Consider the following 19021-nt stretch of genomic DNA (forward strand, 5'->3'; position numbering starts at 1 on the left):
AAATAAAACAAATAAGACTTTCACCAGAAGACAAAAATATCCACAATTGTATATCAGAATTATTAAACCCCCGTTTAATTTTTTTCAAGGAAAATAATCCTGTATACATATGCAGAAATGAATAAAATACAGTTAAAATATAAAAAAATAAAAAATAAAAATAAAAAATATCGATACCAAATGAAAAGCTTTTGAGTATCGATATGCACATCCCTACTGCAAATCAATTTTGAGTTCATTAAGCTCCAGTGGTTAAAGTTGTGCCAAATTATTATTACTTTTTTTAAGTTGACTGGTTTAAATCACTTACCCTATAGAATAATTTGGCACAACTTCAACAACTGAAGCTTAACAAACTCAAAGTATCTTTAATTATCTTGTTTTTACAATGGTAAATTCTCAAATGGAAAAATCTAAATTTAAAGTCTCCTCAACTGATTTTTATTTTACTTTTATTGAACAAACAGTTCCAAACATGCAGTTAAATCATTTTTTATGAGTAAATTCTACTCTGAGCTCAAACATGTCCACATAACTTACAATTTTAAGTTAACAACGTGTTAATTAGATTTTTTTACATACTTTTAATAACAGCTTCATTTATGCATCTGCAATGTATTTAAAAAAAAGAATCATACCACTAATAATAATATAAAACGTTAAAATGACCACCATAAAAAAACTTAATGGCTAGCTTAATATTATTATTATTATTATTATTATTATTATTATTATTATTATTATTATTATTATTATTATTATTATTTATTTTTTATGTGAATAACAACTTGAAATAATTGATTGATAATATAAGCTTCTGCTGCAGCTTTCAAGTAAAATACATTGATTTGGTTATGAGACCAGTTTGAGAGCCAGTGGTTTACATTGTATTACACCTTGTATTACACCTTACATGTTGATCTATTCCTATTTCTATTTCTATTTCATTGAAATTGGAAATGTAGCACATGGATCAACTTTATCATTTTTTTTAAATTATTTTGAAGGTAACTGTTTCTAAAACGGGTCTGAAATGTTGCTTTTTTTTTTTTTTTTTTACAGATGTTTCATATTTGTCTTTTTGTTTTTTGTTTTTTCTTTCAGACTAATAAAGGGGATGCCCTGGCTAATCGGGTACAAAACACACTTGGAAATTATGATGAAATGAAGGAGCTCCTGACCAGTCATTCTAACCAGAGTCACCTTGTGGGTATTCCTAAGAACTCTGTTCCCCAGACTCCAGTGGAGAAACCTGACCAGCCAGGCTTTTTCCCTGAGGCTCAGCGAAGCCGACCAGCTCTATCCCAACCTGGAAGCCACAGCACCTCTATGCCCCCACCCCCTGCTAACACCATACCAGGTTCAAGCGTCATGCATGGACATCAAAGCAAAAAGTCACGCTCTTCAGACTGGTCCCAAGGGGGTCACCGTTCAAGTGGTGTCCAGACCACGCAAGCGGCTAGTCGAGGGAAACACTCCAGTCATGAGCAGACCTCTAATAGACATGATCAGGACCAAGAGGACTCAAGTCCCAATCCTAATGGACCTACAACTTCGTCACACTCCAGCAGGAAGCAGGCACAAGCTGGCAAAGGTCCAGCTACAGCCGAGCTTGGCCTCGGAAAGTCTCCCGCTGAACAGGACTCATGTTCCCATGGCTCAAGCTCACCACTGGCCTCTACATCTCTGCTTCCCAGCGGCCTCTCGACGCCAACTTTTCCACAAGGCCTCCATTGCAAGCCCAGCAGCGCTGTGCAGCAGAAACCCACTGCCTATGTCAGGCCAATGGACGGCCAGGACCAGGTCCCCAATGATTCCCCAGAGCTTAAACCCCCTGTAGAGCTGGTGGAGGGGTACAATACTGTGCCATTTGGAGGTCTGTTGGATACCAAAAGCAGCACGACTGGGACCAAGGGCAAAATTCCTAAGCTGACACTGCCACAATCCGGGGAGGTGAGTGCGACTACTTTTTTTGTCTTAGTCGAAGGGCAGGCTTCCTGCAGATGTTGTAATCATTTGTTCTCATTTGGATGCAGAGGTAGTTGGACAGAAACAGTTGGCAGATAGGCTTGGCTCTGGTGACTTCCCCCTGGTTAGGTCTGTTTTGCATTGAATGCTGGCAGAACGAGGGCTTGACATAATGGAGTGCTTCATTAATAATCAGCTAATGAACCTCAGACTTTACTGTGAACCTTCCTAGTCTGTAAGGAAGTCTTCTTGTTGGTGGGTTTAAAGATCAATTTATTTTAGTCTTAGTGTTTTGAGGGAAATTCTGAAATCAGAGATTTGCCTTTGTTCTGGTTGCTGATGTAAGTTTATATTGGCTCTGCTGTGAAAAAAAAAAAAACTATTCTAGAGGTAAAACTGTTCTGAAGATCTCTATGATTGAATGAAATGTAAAAATGTGGTTTAGTTTTGGAAGGTTTTATTCATCTGATATATCCAATGGCTAAAATGGTTGACTTTTCAAGGCCAAATAATATTTTTGAGTGAATGCACTTTTTTGTTCAGGAAGTCATTGTGGCCATTTTCACAAACAGGCTCTAATTGTATGGTGTAATGACTGAAAAATGCTCTTATCCACCATCATCGCCTATGTCTTTAATTGAAGCATATGACCCAATTCCCTTTTTTATTATTTTGTTCTATGATTTGTATGGATAGGTCTATAAATACATCTGCATGGCTTTACAATTGTATCAATTTCACTAGGGGCTATTATAGATTGAAACAATAGGATCCTGCAAATCCAGCTGTGATTTTCAGTAAATATAAGTCAATCAAAATAAGTTCACTCACAGTTTGTTCAGTATTATAATTGAGATTGTCCCAAAAAATGTCTTTTGTGCATTTTGATAGACTTTTTTCATTGAGTAACTGTTTAGTAAATTCCATAAGCCTGCTGCGATGATAAAAGAGTCGTAGATTTAACTTTCTCTTGGGCCCAGTACTTATTTAGGGTTGAGCTTGTCAATAATTAGCTTCTCAGTGCCTGATCTATGTGAAAGTTTGCCAACTTGTCGCCCTTTGACCTGGGTCTCATCTGAAAGCCTCCTTAAACACCTTGGAAGAGCTGGCATATCTTGAACTTTTAGACACAAACAAATTTCTTCACACCAAAGAGGCCCATGCATTCTGAATTAACCCTCCAGAGGTTAACACACAGGAGCTTTATCACCTGCAATGTTAACTTTATCCCTTCTGTGGGGCTGACACCTAGAGTAGAGTTCTGTTGACCTCACTCGGGTCATGATACATGAGCCACGCTGAAGTCGTTTACAGGCTATCCAGTGCCGTCACTTCCTCTGAATGACTGCCAGCGGGGGGATTTGATCCCATGGCATTCTGTAGAGAGAAATTACTGCAGTTGAAAACTCAGCATGGTCCTCTGGGGCAGGGAATACCGACCATCATTTAGGATTTAGCCAGTAGGTGGTTTCAGATTAAAGATAATAGATTGTGGCGGGCTAATAGTTCTGTTATTATGCTTCAGGCTCATGTTTGGCTCTATAAAAACCCAGCAGCAACTAATGAATTCCTTTACTTTGAGGTGGTATCTCACGGAGAGGTAATTTTCCTGCATCACCAGTGCAGGATTTGAAAAATAGCCTCGTATCGACACCGTAAGCTTGTTTGAGCAGTAGGTTGAAATTCCCATCACTCTTACCTACGGGGTTTACTCCGCATAAAGCAAACAAACCAAAGACGATAAGGTGCAGTAAACAAGAGTGGCATATGATTGAACAGGTTGACTCGCCGCTATCCAACCATGGCGAGGCAGCCAGCTGTTCTACCTCTTTGTTCTGTGGGGATCTCGATGGCCATCAGGCTCCAAATTGCACTATCGCCCATCTTGAAGCATATGGTGCGTTCGCACAGTACAGTTAAGCATGTGGCAAGAGTGAAAACCTGGGGAATTTTAATTGCTCTGAGAGTGCCCTCATACCGGTCAGCTTGCTGGAAAATGGAGATGGATGCTGTTATTGCAAAGAGGGCCAGGCATATAGAGAGAAGACCCCCCGTAGGATGGGCCCCAGCTGGGTCTACACCATCTTTTCCCTACCTCTTCCCCTGACAGATGAGTCACTGCCTGAAAGTGAGGAGGAGATGCAAAAGGGGAAAAAAAAATAAATGGGGAAAAAACAGAGAGTTACGAAAACAGGGCTAGTAGGATTGAAATAGAGAGCGCGTGTAGAGCCGCTCTTTCAAGATGGCTCTCGGGAGAAAAGAAAACATCTTCAAGGACATTGATTTGATTTTTTTTCACCCTGCCTTGCGTAGCTTTAGTTTGTTAAAAGGAGTGGATTCTGTAGAAGCGGCTCTCGTGGGATTCACCTGTACTCTGTTGTGTTGGCTACTTATTATTCCGCAGCTCTTCAGGCTTATTTATCCAGGTTTGGCTGTGGCTGAGGTGTTGAATTGTGTGAAAGCCTTTCCTGATTTTATATCCTCCCAGGTTTGCTTTGTTGTCACATGAGCGGATGGTATTTTATTGTGTTCAGAATTTGGCTGAACGCTCTTAGTTTGCTTACTTGTTATTCTTTTTTATTTTTAAAATATTAAAGACTGTCAGGGTTTATAGTGGATTTCTCATACTGTATTTTCTTTTCTAAGCTGGTCTTTTGTGATAAACAGTGGTGGAGAGAGTACTGAAAAATCATACTTGAGTAAAAATACCATTATTTGTCTAAAAATGTAGAGCGAGTAAAAGTCTCTGTTGTAAATATTACTCAAAGTATGAGTAAAACGTAACCCTTTCAAAAGTACTCAAGAGTAGTGAGTAGTGATTATTACACTGGAAAAAGCTGAAAATTTTTCATGTAATTTGTGGATGTGTGTAGACGTAACATTCTGTAGTGCATTAAGTTATTGCCCAGCAAACACACAACGTCATAAGACGTTAATATTAGTTTAGATTTAGGTCCTGACGTCAGGTAACCAAAATTCAATGTCTAGCCAGCGTCATGGGCCAGTATAAGTTTCTGACGGTATGATAACCTTGAATAAAAATATCACAGTTTCGTGTTTACTGCTGTAAAATTATTTCTTTTTAAATATCTTAGAAAAAACAACTTTTTCCCGATTTAACACATTATATTACATTTTAGAAGATGTTTCTAATATTTTGGAACAGTAAACATCTCAGGCTACTTAATTAAAATTAAATGTAATTGCAATTCTACTATCACTAGCTTCAAAATTACAGATTTCCTTACAACACATAAAAAACACTTAAAAAAACTTTACATATACCATAGAAATGGTATAAGAAAATATTTTTTGCGGTTTTAATATCTTGACTTTTTCAAACTGTGGTAAACTTTGGAAAAGTCCCATGCCTAGTCTAAGAACAATATTATTTTGATGTCCAAAAACGGCGTCAAATGATGTTGATATTTGGTTGATTTTAGGCTGTGTTAGAAAGTAACCAAAGTCCAGTGTCAAGCCAAAATCTTAAACCAGCATCATATTGACTTCAAATGTTGACATTTATTCATCAGGTATGGCAACCAAAATCCAACATCTGATAGACGTCATCATGGTAATGTCCACACAGCGTCAAACTGTAACATCATTAAATGTTGAATTTAGTTTGGATGTTGGACATTACTTCCCTACCCTACTTTCTGACATCAACACTATTTACATTTCCAAACAAAATGGAACGTCCCCACGACGTTGGGGTGCAACGTCAATCTGTTGTCATGTTGACATCTCGTGCCTGCTGAGTGTTTAAGGCCATTTCGGTCATCATACACTTAACATCCATCATCTTCTTATCAGTGAGATGCATCTAAACAGTCTTGTGGCCAATATATGTAAAGATTTTGGACATCCTTTTTGGTTACCTTTAATCCTTCCAAACAGTGTGTTGCTATTATAAATCACCCATGTTTTGAGGTAGCTCATTAGGATGTGATTTACCTTCTATGTGTGATTTGATTAAACGGGAATCACAGGACTTATTTTTCTAATGCCCATCAACAAGAAAAAATAAAGTAGTGATGGCAAGTTGAAGAAAAGTCGTGGAGTAAAAGTACTGATACTGCACTAAAAATGTACTGCTCAGAAAAAAAACTACTTAATTACAGTAGTTTGAGTATTTGTAATTTGTTACATTACACCACTGGTGATGATTCAGGTAAAACAAAACTGAAGAAGATTACCTGTTGTAATAAAATAATAATAATAATGATAATGCAACATTTGACATATATTGGAAACTATACTCTGACAATTATGAGCATTTAAGATAGATTTATTTGTTGAAGTGATGGCTAATGGTGGTCAATTTCACAATAGATTTGTTAACAGATCTAACATAAAAGCACCATGAAGGAGTACAGCATTGTAAAGTAATGAGCATTTATTTACATACATTGAACAATTGGTCATCGTTTTTATTTTAAAACTGTGTCTCTTTCACTGCAAAAATGCAAATGATCTAAAATGTTGAATAATCACTCAAACGAATCATTAGCCAATACACCAAAATGACTGTTCTCAGTGCTAATTGTCATAATAGCTTTGTAGTGGCTTTTTAACATAACTGTACTATATTCTGGCGGGCACGCACCTCCGCTGCTGCAAGAGTAACTCCTAAAACTGCCATCTTTTGAGTTGTAGAGCAGAAGGTTGTTCCCCTTGATGGGCATAAAATGTTCCCCTGTGCCACCCCACCACAAAATATTTTGACAGATTGAGCGCTCAGCAGAGTGATAAGACTGTGCTAAATGGCTTTGGAAGCATTCTGTTATCGCCTGGTGTATTGATTAGTGTCTAGCGTTGTGGTGCTTGCTGTGAAGGAGCGACTTGCTTTTTTTATTGGTCAGAGTATGAGACATCGACAGACAGATAAGACTATTGATTCATCTAAAAACAGTTATTGCACCAAGTATTACCCAGTCTTTATGTGACTAATAGCTTTATCACTAGCTCCTTGAAGCGCATATTTGACAAGACAATAATGCCGGTGAAGATATTCTCCAGCTGCACGCTGGGCTATTTAAAATGCTGCATCAAACATGCTGAGAGTTTACGCTTATAGATTTGCTTGTCTGGTTTTGTCATTTTAGATGTTATTAGAGGCCTGGCATTGAGGATTTCTTGGCACCTACTTTATATGTTCTCTTTTTTGTGCTTGCTTTCTTGTTCTGCTTCTGCACTTGAGACATTGGCAGCCCATAGAACCATAATGTAAAAGTTGTGAAACCTGGAACACAGATTAACAGTAGTAAATAACAAAATAACAAATTAACAAAAAACAAAAAAATTCTCAAATTAAATCTCTCTTGCTCCACCAACGGTCCAACATTGCACTTACGAAGTTTGAAAATTCAATTATTACTTGTCTATAAATCACTGCACTAAATGGCCTTGGACCTCAATACTTTACAGATACAGCTGACTGAATACAAACCTAATACATCACTCAGATCCTTAGGATCATATAAACTAGAAGAGTTCAGTCAAAACAGGGTGAATCGGCATAAAGTTACTATGCTCCTCTCTGCTGGAATCAGCTTCCAGAAATGATCAGATGTGATCAAATGTGCTCCAACATTAGGCACATTCAAATCAAGACTGAAAACACATCTGTTTAGCTGTGCCTTTACTGATTGAGCACTCTGATGCATCCGACAAATCACACTATTGTGTCTTTCCTTTCATTTTCATTCTTTTATAACCTGCTTTAACACATTTTAATCTGTTCAATCTGTTTTTAATCATTTTTATTATTTTTTTTTCTTGTCTCTTTTATGCTTGGTTATGTAAAGTACTTTGAATTGACACTGCATATGAAATGTGCTGTAGAAATAAACGTGCCTTGCCTTGCCTATGGATTAAAGCCTACAGTAGTATTTTTTCATCATTTATTTATTTTTATTTTATCTGAAAAAAGGTTAAGTTGATCAAGCAAATAATTCTTGAATAATGTGCAAGCACATTTCACAAAGATCTTGCCAAAATGGACACGAGGGTATTTCTCCACAATGCAACACTGTAATCTCGCTTTGAATGCATCTGCTCTTGTGTGGACCAAAATGCTGGTCACACCAAAAGCACAACACTCCGGTACAAAACTTTGGAAAAGATAGTTACGCTCAAATCGAGGTGCACAATTCCAGATAAACTGACAACCAGTTGTGATATAGTCAAACAGTGATCATAAATCAAGAAGTTTAAGCAGCTCCAGGATGACATGTTCTAGTTTTTGTAATTGCCTCTTGCATTCCTTAATTAAAGTGTTCTTTGTTTTGTTATTTGCTGACATGTCAACGTTAACAGTTACAGTCTAACCAGTTATAGCCTAAATGTAGCAAGAATAAAAGGTAAAAAACATATTTCTTAAAATATTAGCTTTTTTTCTCCAAAAATGTATTAGAATTGGAAGGTATATTTAATAAGAAGAATCGTAATTACAAAATTTAAAATGAAATCCTACCCTAGATAGTTTTTGTTCTCGCATTGAGCCAATCGAAGTGCTGTTCTTCACCAATTGTCAACGGCAACAAATCACTGCCCAATGGCTGACCATCAGCATTGTGTGTCCTAGCGTTAAAACTGTAAAGGTCTTCGTCATTTGCAAATACCCACGATAATAAAACCTTATTCCTTTGTAAAGTAAATAAAACAGATTTTTTAGTTATTTATTTTATTTATTTATTTATTTATTTTTTACAGTTAGAATGTCTTTCCTCTTTGCATCAACATGCTTTCCTTTTGTTTGGATGAAAAATCTATAACCTAAATCTAACAGTCTCATACTGAAATGTAGCCCTTTATACATTTCTGGAGATTGCAAATTATGTAGCCATAGCTACGTATGGCTGCATTTCATCTTTAAAACAATCGCTGTATGATGCCATTCCTTTTCTCGCTTACCAGCTGACCGGTTACCTCAGTATGGATGGCTTTTCTGCTGTTACCAGTTTGTCCGGTAGCTCGACATATATGTTGGCAGACTTGAGACACAGAGTGGAGTTGACCATGACAACGAGGTCAAGTCCAGTGAAGAACGCTTCCAAAAAAAAAAAAAAAAAAACGTAGCTCCTGGAATGTATTTTGCTCTCTCAAGAAATGTATACAGGGGTACATAATCAGAATGAGCCTGGGTTGCCTAAATCAGACCTGGGCATTTCATGCCTCCTGGGTCACTAGACATCTTTAAATTATTTGATTAAATTAAATTTAGCCACAAATGGAGCCATGCAATGCACAGGTCTGATACAGCAAGTCAATGAAAGGGGACGTTCACGTATCGTGTCTTTCGAGAATTAAAGTGTACGTTATATTTCAAAGTCGAATTCTTTAAAAAATTTCAACCTTTCAAAAGTACTCAAGCACAACCTAAGTCATGTGACAAGAATTAACCTGGCAGCTTTACATTTTGTGTTGAATATAGACAGTAACACAGCAAACTAATTGCCTGAGACAAATGATTTAATAAATATTGTATTAGTCAGGGCCTCTAAAACCACCCCAGTGTCTAAAGTATCCAGTTACGAAAATGAATTGCCCACTCCTGGCCTAAATGATCATATCACTTGTCAGTCAAACTTGCAGCTATTTATTTATTATATGTTTAATATAACATATTACAGTAGTAAAATCAATTATAGTTTGTGGTTATAGTAAAAAATCATATAATACTGTAGGCTAATCATATTAATACACAATTAAACATAATTATTATATTATCAACTAAATTTTACATTTTGTAATGTCTACAGGTCGCTGTGCCTTTTTGGCCTCTTTGACACTGAGAAATATGTTCTCTTCAAAAAGTATTTCTGGTCTCTTCTGAGACTATATATAGCAGTACCTGAAAGCAATCTCAGTGGGCAGCAGAGGTGAATGATGTCATGGCGTGGAGGGTTGGAGTGTGGCAGAGGAGTTCTCATCAAGCCGCAGTCTCCCTTCTGATTGCTCTTTGTGATCAGATATAATGGAGAAGCCGACATCTGCTGCATATCAATGCATTCCCTGTGTTTCCCTGGACTTGTTGATCCCGGATCAGAGCAGAGAGATTGCACAATCACCAAAAGATCACAGGAGAATCTCAGTCGCTGCTAATGTAGCTCTTTACATTAGCAGTTAGTTTCCAAATCCTATGCCATTCTCTGAAGTTAAAAGTAAGGATGTGCCAAACTGCATAATAGTTTCCAGAACTCATCCTCAGCCATTGGTTGTAAAAAAATAAAAGCTTGATGGGTTACTCTAAAAAAAATCTAAAATCATCTACTTCTAAAAGAATTAAGATTTACTGCAAATGTATGTACATTACTGTTTTGTTTTTCAGTATAACACTGTAACATTATTCAACATGACAATAGTGTAAAATACTTTAAATACATTTACTCTCAGAAATGTATTTACATTCCTAAAATAATTACAAATCAAATACTTTTAATAGCATTGAAATTTAAACCACACTAAACTGAACTTCTGCTCTGAAATCTGGACTTTACTATAACTTTAATGTTAAGCTGCTGTGACACAAAACATAAACTGAATTGAAACATATATTTGATTCATTAGTAAAATGTGACCACAAAACCAGTCATAAGGTTTTTTTTTTATTTTTTATTTTTTTTTTTTTTTGGAAATTAAGATGTACACATCATCTGAAAGCTGAAAGTAAATAAGTTTTTCACAGACATAATTGTGTTAGGATAGGATCATTTTTGACAGAGATAAAACTATTTGAAATTTGAAATCTGAGGTTTTAGAAAATTTAAAGATGGAGGAAAAAAAACATTTAAAATTGTTCAAATTAAGTTCTCAGCAATGCATATTACTAATTGAAAATTCTGATTGAATATATTTACAGAAAGAAATTGAATATAAATTGAAAATAATCTTTATGCCGACATTGTGGCTTTTGCATCTCCTCTCACTATAGTCGCAGAATACTTTTGTCTTGGACCTCCCCACTACCCCCCTCTATATCATTGTGGCTTAAAGATTTGGTCTTGTTTTTAAAACTTAAAATTAAATTAACTTAACATGAAATACAATTTCAGCGGTAGGGGAGAACCGTTTTTTTTTTTTTTTTTTTTTTTTTTTGAAAAGTGGCAACAATTTAATACATTCTTTAATGACCTATTAATCTTAAATGTGCATTGAGTGAAGATAGACATGTATGTTTTTTTCTGTATTTGTATTTATTTTATTTATTAATAGTATTATTTTTTTTTATTAATATTTTTCAGATGCTGATTGTTGTATTTGGGGATTGTTTTGTGGCTTGTTGTAAGATGTAAAATGCTATTTGCAAGTATAAAATTTCCATGACAAAAAAAGTAAAATATAACCTTTTCCTAATATTCCTATGATTTTGGTCAGATTGATAATATATTTTGAAATCTATATTTGACTTTATTTTATTGTTTTTATTTTCTTTGTAGACCTACACTACAATATATATATATGGGGTGAGGCAGTGGCGCAGTAGGTAGTGCTGTCGCCTCACAGCAAGAAGGTTGCTGGGTCGCTGGTTCGAACCTCGGCTCAGTTGACGTTTCTGTGTGGAGTTTGCATGTTCTCCCTGCCTTTGCGTGGGTTTCCTCCGGGTGCTCCGGTTTCTCCCACAGTCCAAAGACATGTGGCACAGGTGAATTGGGTAGGCTAAATTTTCTGTAGTGTATGAGTGTGTGTGTGGATGTTTCCCAGAGATGGGTTGCAGCTGGAAGGGCATCCGCTGCGTAAAAACTTAATTCCGCTGTGGTGACCCCGGATTAATAAAGGGACTAAGCCGACAAGAAAATGAATGAATGAATATATATATTATATATATATATATATATATATATATATATATATATATATATATATATATATATATATATATATATATATATATTTTTTTTTTTTTTTTTTTTTTCAAATAAAACAGTCTTTTTTCCCTTTTAATATATCTGGTGAAGAAAATGCTGTAATATTACGGCATATTGTAGAATCTCTCTCTTTTTAATATAGCAAATCTTTCCCCAGTATATACTGCAATCTTATTTTTAAAAGCACAACCATGTAAACACATGCCAGAGGAAACGTGTCCAAAATTAAACCTAAGTCCAAATTTGCTTCCATGAAAGATTTTAAAACTGAATGAAACACTTAATATTGTTAATAGTGTTAACACTTAACAACACAATAACACAAAAGAAAAAAAAAAAAAAGAAATAAGGCCAACTTTGATAACACAAAGCCATTTCAATTTAGTCTAAAGACACAAGATGACAGCTAATGTTTGGCTAGAAATTAATTTGACTAATTAAGATCCAACTTGTTCAAAATAAATTGAACATTTAAGGTTTATTTCTCCACTGATGACAGCAGGAAGGTTTAAGCATGATGGTGTGCAGTGACATATAAAAGACAGTGACTAGAGCTCTACCCAGCCCGACCGGGTTATTAAAATAGCGCTTGCCGTAACAGGCAGAGAAGTCTTTATCGCGCATGGAGCCCGGCTCCATCTCACAGGACAGGAAGTCATTTCCAGGAACATTTGATTACACCAGGCTGCCAAGACTCACAAAGCAAGACGCCACTTCCCCACAGAAAGCATCCTCACGCACACTGACTCATCTAGTGCTGGATCTGGCGCTGTGGTGTGTTATAATGATTAATGGCCGTGCAATCATCTGCAAACATATTTCTTGAAATGTATATTTTAGAAGCAAGGATATATGTTTGAAATGAGATGCATATGAGCTTACTCTAAATATATATATATAGTGCACTCTCTTTTACAGCTCTGCTTTCTGAATTTATAGTTCTTGACATTTAATCTAGGTTACATGGTCTTGTTTTTAGATTTGTGTAGTATGTATCAAACTCATTTTCAATATTAAATTGAAATCTTATTATATATGACACATTAAATGTCTGAACAAACATGTGATCTCGATTCACAGGTAATCATCTTCATGTCACATACAAAGCTCTTCTTAATTATTAGGCCCTGTATATTTTTTACCCCCAATTCTGTTTAAGGGAAGAAACATAAAGTTTTAATAATTAATTCATAATAATTACTTTATCTTTACTACGATGACAATATTTTATTAGATATATATATTTTTTAAGATACTAGTATTCAACTTAAAGTGCAATTTAAAGGCTTAACTACAGTAGGTTAAGTAGGGTAACTAGGCAAGTTAGGTCAATTAGACTGGTCATTGTGTAACAGTCACTTTTTATTGTAGCTGAAATAACTCCATAGCTATTGTTTATTACTAAGAAGTGGAAAATTTTACAGTCATTGACAAATGTTGGTTTTAGGATCTGTTTAAAAATGGATTTTTCTGCCCTGCTAGATTGACGACATGTTAATTTACCACCTTTTTTTTCAAAATGCATGAGAGTACGGCAAGTTGCTGTTTAACTGGGATAAGAATAGACTAAATGCTTTGGTATTGTAAACATGGTTTACCTGATGTGAATAAAGAACACTATATATTTGTGTTTAAAATACAGTCTGTATTATTGCATCAGTCTGGATTTTAAAAACATAAATATTGTGTTTGACTATTACTTATTTGTATTCAAGTATCTGCAACCTAAAATAAACATAATTGGTTTGACAACATGATTTATTATAAATGTTACACATGTCTTTCTCTTGCTCAGTGCAATCCGTTCTGAAGAGCAGATTTGAATTTAGCAGCTGATTACTGTACATGACACACTGAACATTTAAACATTTACACTGCTTTGATTGTACACTCCAGAGACCAGCTTACTAATCTAGTCAGATAGTACGTGTCAAATTGTTTACTGATGCTACTGTATATGCTTTTTGCGTACGCCATCTATTTACATTAATTTGACTTATTTAACAAATGATTTTTTTGCAGAAAAATTTCCATTTCCAGGCTGCAAGTTGGGAGATGACCAGCTAAAGCCAGCTTGACCAGCTTAGCCAGGCTGTGAGCCCAGCCAAAACCAGCTATAACCAGCTATGTCCAGCTTAAACCAGGCTAGTCAAGCTGGTTTTAGCTGATCATTTTCCAGCCTTACCATCTAAAACCAGCCAACTAGCTTAGGTTGATTTAAGCAGTTTTTTCAGCAGGGTGTCTACTTTTTGGACATCGATCCACAGTCTGCCAATCACATACTCCAGATCCGCTCCTCTTGTTCAGTTCCTTGAACAGTGAGCACATCCATGCTGGTTCAACTTACAAATTCAAACCTTATTTGAATATTTACGTGTTGAGGAGTTATGCTAGCCTGTCCCAAACAAAACCCTTCTCCACCCAGAGAAGCTAATGAGCTAAAACAAGTGAGGAGACAGCCATCTTTCAGCTGGGCACTGGTGTGGAAACAAGTATGCTAGCCTGTGATTTGATTAGCTGCAAAAGCTAACCTGTGCACAGGTCTGAATGAAGTAAACAGATTGTAGATGAGTTTATTTTACCCTGTGTTAACGTACATTTTGAACTATTGCAGAATTATGCAAGTGATGGAAATGGCAAATAAAATCTCTTAATTCACAGAAATGTTTTTACGGTCACATGAGTTGTTATTCGACTTGTGTGAAAAATAATTCAGTGAATATTATGTGATGCAGAGAACATTGCAGCCATTATGCCTGTCTCCATTTATGCTTAACATGTTTGTTGTTGGCTATTGGGTTATTTGTTTTTATTTTTTATTTTTTTGCAAATGTTAAACAAGACTAGCTTCATGCTAGGATAAAACTCCAGTTTATATGTGTTGTTTTTTGGTGAATTGAAGCTCAGAATATGCTTCCTAAAGTGTTGACTGACTTAGAATGATGAGCAGTTTACTCTATTATCCAAGTTTATTCTGACAAATATATGGATGTTAATACACTTACCGGCCACTTTATTAGATACATCTCACAAGTACCCGGTTGGACCCCCTTTTGCCTTCAGAACTGCCTTAATCCTTTATGGCATAGATTAAAAAAGATACTGTAAATATTCCTCAGAGATTTTGGTTGAGGCTAACATGATAGCATCACACAGTTGCTGCAGATTTGTCGGCTGCACATCTACGATGTAAATCTCCCATTCCACCTCATCCTAAAGGTGCTCTAGTGGATGATTAGTCTGAGATCATTCACACTTTTGACAGGAGTGGCACCCGGTGTGGTCTTCTGCTGCTGTAGCCCATCCGTCTCAAGGTTGGATGTGTTGTGCATTTAGAGATGGTCTTCTGCATATATCGGTTGTAACGAGTGGTCATTTGAGTTACTGTTGCCTTTTTATCAGCTTGAACCAGTCTGGCCATTATCCTCTGGCATCAGCAAGCCATTTGCACCCACAGAACTGCTGCTTACTATTATATATTTTTTTCAGACCATTCTCTGTAAACCCTACAGATGGTTGTGTGTGAAAATCATAGTAGAGCAGCAATTTCTGAAATACTTAAACCAGCCCGCCTGGCACCAACAACCATGCCACTTTCAAAGTCAGTTAAATCACCTTTCTTCCTCATTCTGATGCTCGGTTTGAACTACGGCATATTGTCTTGACCATGTCTACATGCTTGAATGCATTGAGTTGCTGCCATGTGATTGGCTGATAAGAAATTTGTGTCAACAAGCAGTTAGACAGGTGTACCTAATAAAGTGGTGTGTATATTAACTGCACATTGTCTTCGAATGTCCATGTGAGTTCCTTACTGTATATACTTCGATTAAACATCAAGTTTATTTCGTGTGAAGAATTCAGGTGTTTTGGGGTTGTTCAGCTGTGATAGAGAGTGTTTTATCTTATGGAGATGTTGCTTGGTTTAACAACATATTGTTTTGAGAAGACTTTAGTTAAACAGGCTAGGGAAATCATTGCAGACCCCTCTCTGTATACTCAGAATATGAACTGTTTCCCTTAGGTAGATGCTGTAGAAGTGTTCCAGTTAAATAAAGAAAAAGGTAGCTGAATAAACACTTTCATTTCTTTATCAGTGAAACTAAACTTTGACATGGCGGTGAAATGAAGTGACATGAATGCACTTCTGTTGTTGTTATATGTTATATTGTATTGTATTCTGTTTTTATATTTGGCAACCTTTATTTACAATGAAACATTTAAAAAGGCCAATTTTGCAAGGGATGAATACTTTTTGTATTATTACTATCTTGAATACTGTTGAATGGGGTTGCTCACGACTTTGATCAACTCAAGTGCAGCCCCCACAGGGGTTTTTCCAATTACAGATGCCATTATCTAAACAGCAGGATGGATGAGGCGAGTATTGGAAATTATATTTTGTGTCAGGCAGTTTGAGTGAATAGTTCAATAATATGTTCAATTAATACATACAATTAACACTCAAACATAGTTTGTGCAAGTGCTGTAATTCTGAGTCACTTACAAAATTAATTTGTGAATTTCACACGCACCAGGCACCCTCTTTTCAAGTGTATACGGACTATTGTTTATATCTGTAAATCTGGTGTTAACGAAAACTTTTTATTGTGGTTTTCTGGTCCAAAAGAAAACACATTGTGCTTTAATGTTTTTAAGATAGTATAAATATTGTAATAATAATAATAATAATAATAATAATAATAATAATAATAATAATAATAATAATAAGTTTTTATTATTAATATTATTATTGTTATTATTATCATTATTATTTACAACATCCATTTATTACTATTTTTACAGTTGTTATATTAAATAATAATGATAACAATAACAACAACAACACCAATAATAATAATAATAATAATAATAATAATAATAATAATAATAATAATAATAATAATAATAATAATAATGATAATAATTTGTTATTAATATTATTATTAATAATAAGAAGCGACCTTCTCGCTGTGATGCGACAGCACTGCTGTAACGAGGAGACTGACACGGAGGGGTGACAACTACCTACTGCGCCCCTACGCCACCCCTACTGTTGTTACATTGGCACAAAGAAAATAAATGAATATATTTTCCATCTTGTATTATTGGATTAGAATTTCGGCTGTGGCTTAATTATAATTTGAGAAAATGATAAAAAAAAAAAAACATATAAGATTATTGGAAAGTGGGTTGCAGTTTTCAGTATTTAATCAAAATTAAATTACATATTTTTCAATATTTAATTACAAAGGTGGTCAAGTTATATTTCAATGCCAGAGAGTGCTATACATTCCTCTTTAATTCACAGATACTAACCTGCTACAAGTGGCATTCACATTAAGAGAAGACAAGTCGACAATTTTCAAAGCAATCTAGTGATATATTTCCAGAAAGTATATATTGACTACTGAGTGTTTGTTGACTATTGGATGCATTACGCCTGACTAAACATGCTGATCCTCAGTGCCTCGCTGTGTCGCTTACACTAGCGGCCTTCACACTTGCTGCAGGCTCTGAGCTAAACACCACTAATATGACTCAAATGGAGACAGAAAAGCACTTAGACGGAGGAGACTGTTAAGAAGCACATTTACATACAGCAATTGATGTAGTTTGAGCAAAGGCTGGAGTTCATTTGTAGGTGGGCCTGGGGAGAAGTGATCATAGTTGACAACGCTTACTTGCATCTCAAAATTAGGTCACCCTGCCTTCTCTCTGTCTTTCTTTTTCTATCTTTCTCTCACTCGCTTTTTCTTCGCAGTCATGCATGATGGGCTGTACTCATCAGCCTTTGTTTAATATCGCTTTCGAAATTAATTTGTGCTCATTAATGGAACTCTTTGCTGTGAAGACAACTGATAGAGCGAGTAATGTGGCTAATAAACATAAAAGGATTTGCTTCAGAAGTTGGCTCCAGCAAGCCTGAATGGACACAAATATGGGAAAGAAGAAAAACGTGTAAGAAATAAACTATGGTGACATTCGCTTCATATGCTGATTATATAAGTAATGTACATTATGATAACAATTGTCCTCTACTACTTCACCCAAAATGAAAATACCATCATTGTTTACTTTCCTTTATACTATTGAATGCAAAAGAACATATTTCGAAGAATGTTGGAAACCCGTTTGAAAACCACTGACATCCTTAGTAGGAAAAACAATTACCAAGGAAGTAAAATCTATTTTAATAGAATGTATGTTTGTAAACAATATTAGACAATGTTTTTATTCTTAAAATTATACTTCCTGAAACTATTTTGGAATATTGAGTACTAAATAATTAAAGGATTATATGACCTTTTATCATTTTTTTGTGTGTGATGCTTATTTAGGAAACTGTTATGCTTGTAAATTAGGTATTGGATATTTATTATCAATATTGCCATGAATATAATCAATGCTGCTGATATGGCATTAAAACATGTACAAATAAATAAACAACCATTGAAGTCAATAGTTACTGGTTTCAAATATTCTTTATCTTCTTTTGTGTTCAGCAGAACAAAATAACAGAAAAAAAAAAAACAGTTTTGAAACAAGTCAAGAGTAAGTAAAGGGAATTTTCATTTTATTAGTAGACCATGCCTTTATCTTCTTAACCAGCACCAGGAATCTTTTCTATTTATAAAGATTAAGGAAAACTATGTACATTTTAGATGGTATTACTGTAGCTTTTGCTCTATTTTATTGATTTTATTAAATAAAATAGCTAAGATATATAATTCTTTATAAATCAAAAAGATTATGTAATGTAATTAGATGAGTAGTTCTAAAATGATAATAGGTTATTTAATTGAATGTCAATGTACAACATTGTTAGGTTACAGTACATGGAAAACAAATGGCCTAGAGAGACTTTATGTATCATGTCTTGTTTTTTAATAAACCTCTACACCACTTCAGTTCAAAGATTTAACTAGGCATCTACTCCATTTGTTAAACTCTATTTTAATAAATGAAGTATGATTCTGAGCGGCACAGTGGCGTAGTTGGTGATGTTGTTGCTTCACAGCAAGAAGGTCTCTGGTTCGATCCTCGGCTGAGTCAGTTGACATTTCTGTGTGGAATTTGCATGTTCTCCCCATGTTCGCGTGGGTTTCCTCTCGGAGCTCCGGTTTCCCCCACAGTTTAAAGGCATGCAGGTATAGGTGAATTGGGTACTTTCACCATTT

General features: G+C 35.4%; 1 protein-coding gene across 1 annotated transcript in view; it reads left to right on the plus strand.

The window, feature by feature from the left end:
- aff2 (ALF transcription elongation factor 2) overlaps nucleotides 1-19021 on the plus strand; it is a 408692-nt gene that overhangs the window by 145473 nt on the left and 244198 nt on the right. Inside the window, exon 3 of the mRNA XM_087281430.1 lies at nucleotides 1105-1953. Within this exon, the coding sequence (XP_087137556.1) occupies nucleotides 1105-1953 (849 nt within the window). The remainder of the gene's footprint in view (nucleotides 1-1104; nucleotides 1954-19021) is intronic.

Source organism: Danio rerio, chromosome 14 (genome assembly GCF_052040795.2).
Source record: "Danio rerio strain M-AB ecotype USA chromosome 14, GRCz13ab, whole genome shotgun sequence".
NCBI classification, from domain to species: domain Eukaryota; kingdom Metazoa; phylum Chordata; class Actinopteri; order Cypriniformes; family Danionidae; genus Danio; species Danio rerio.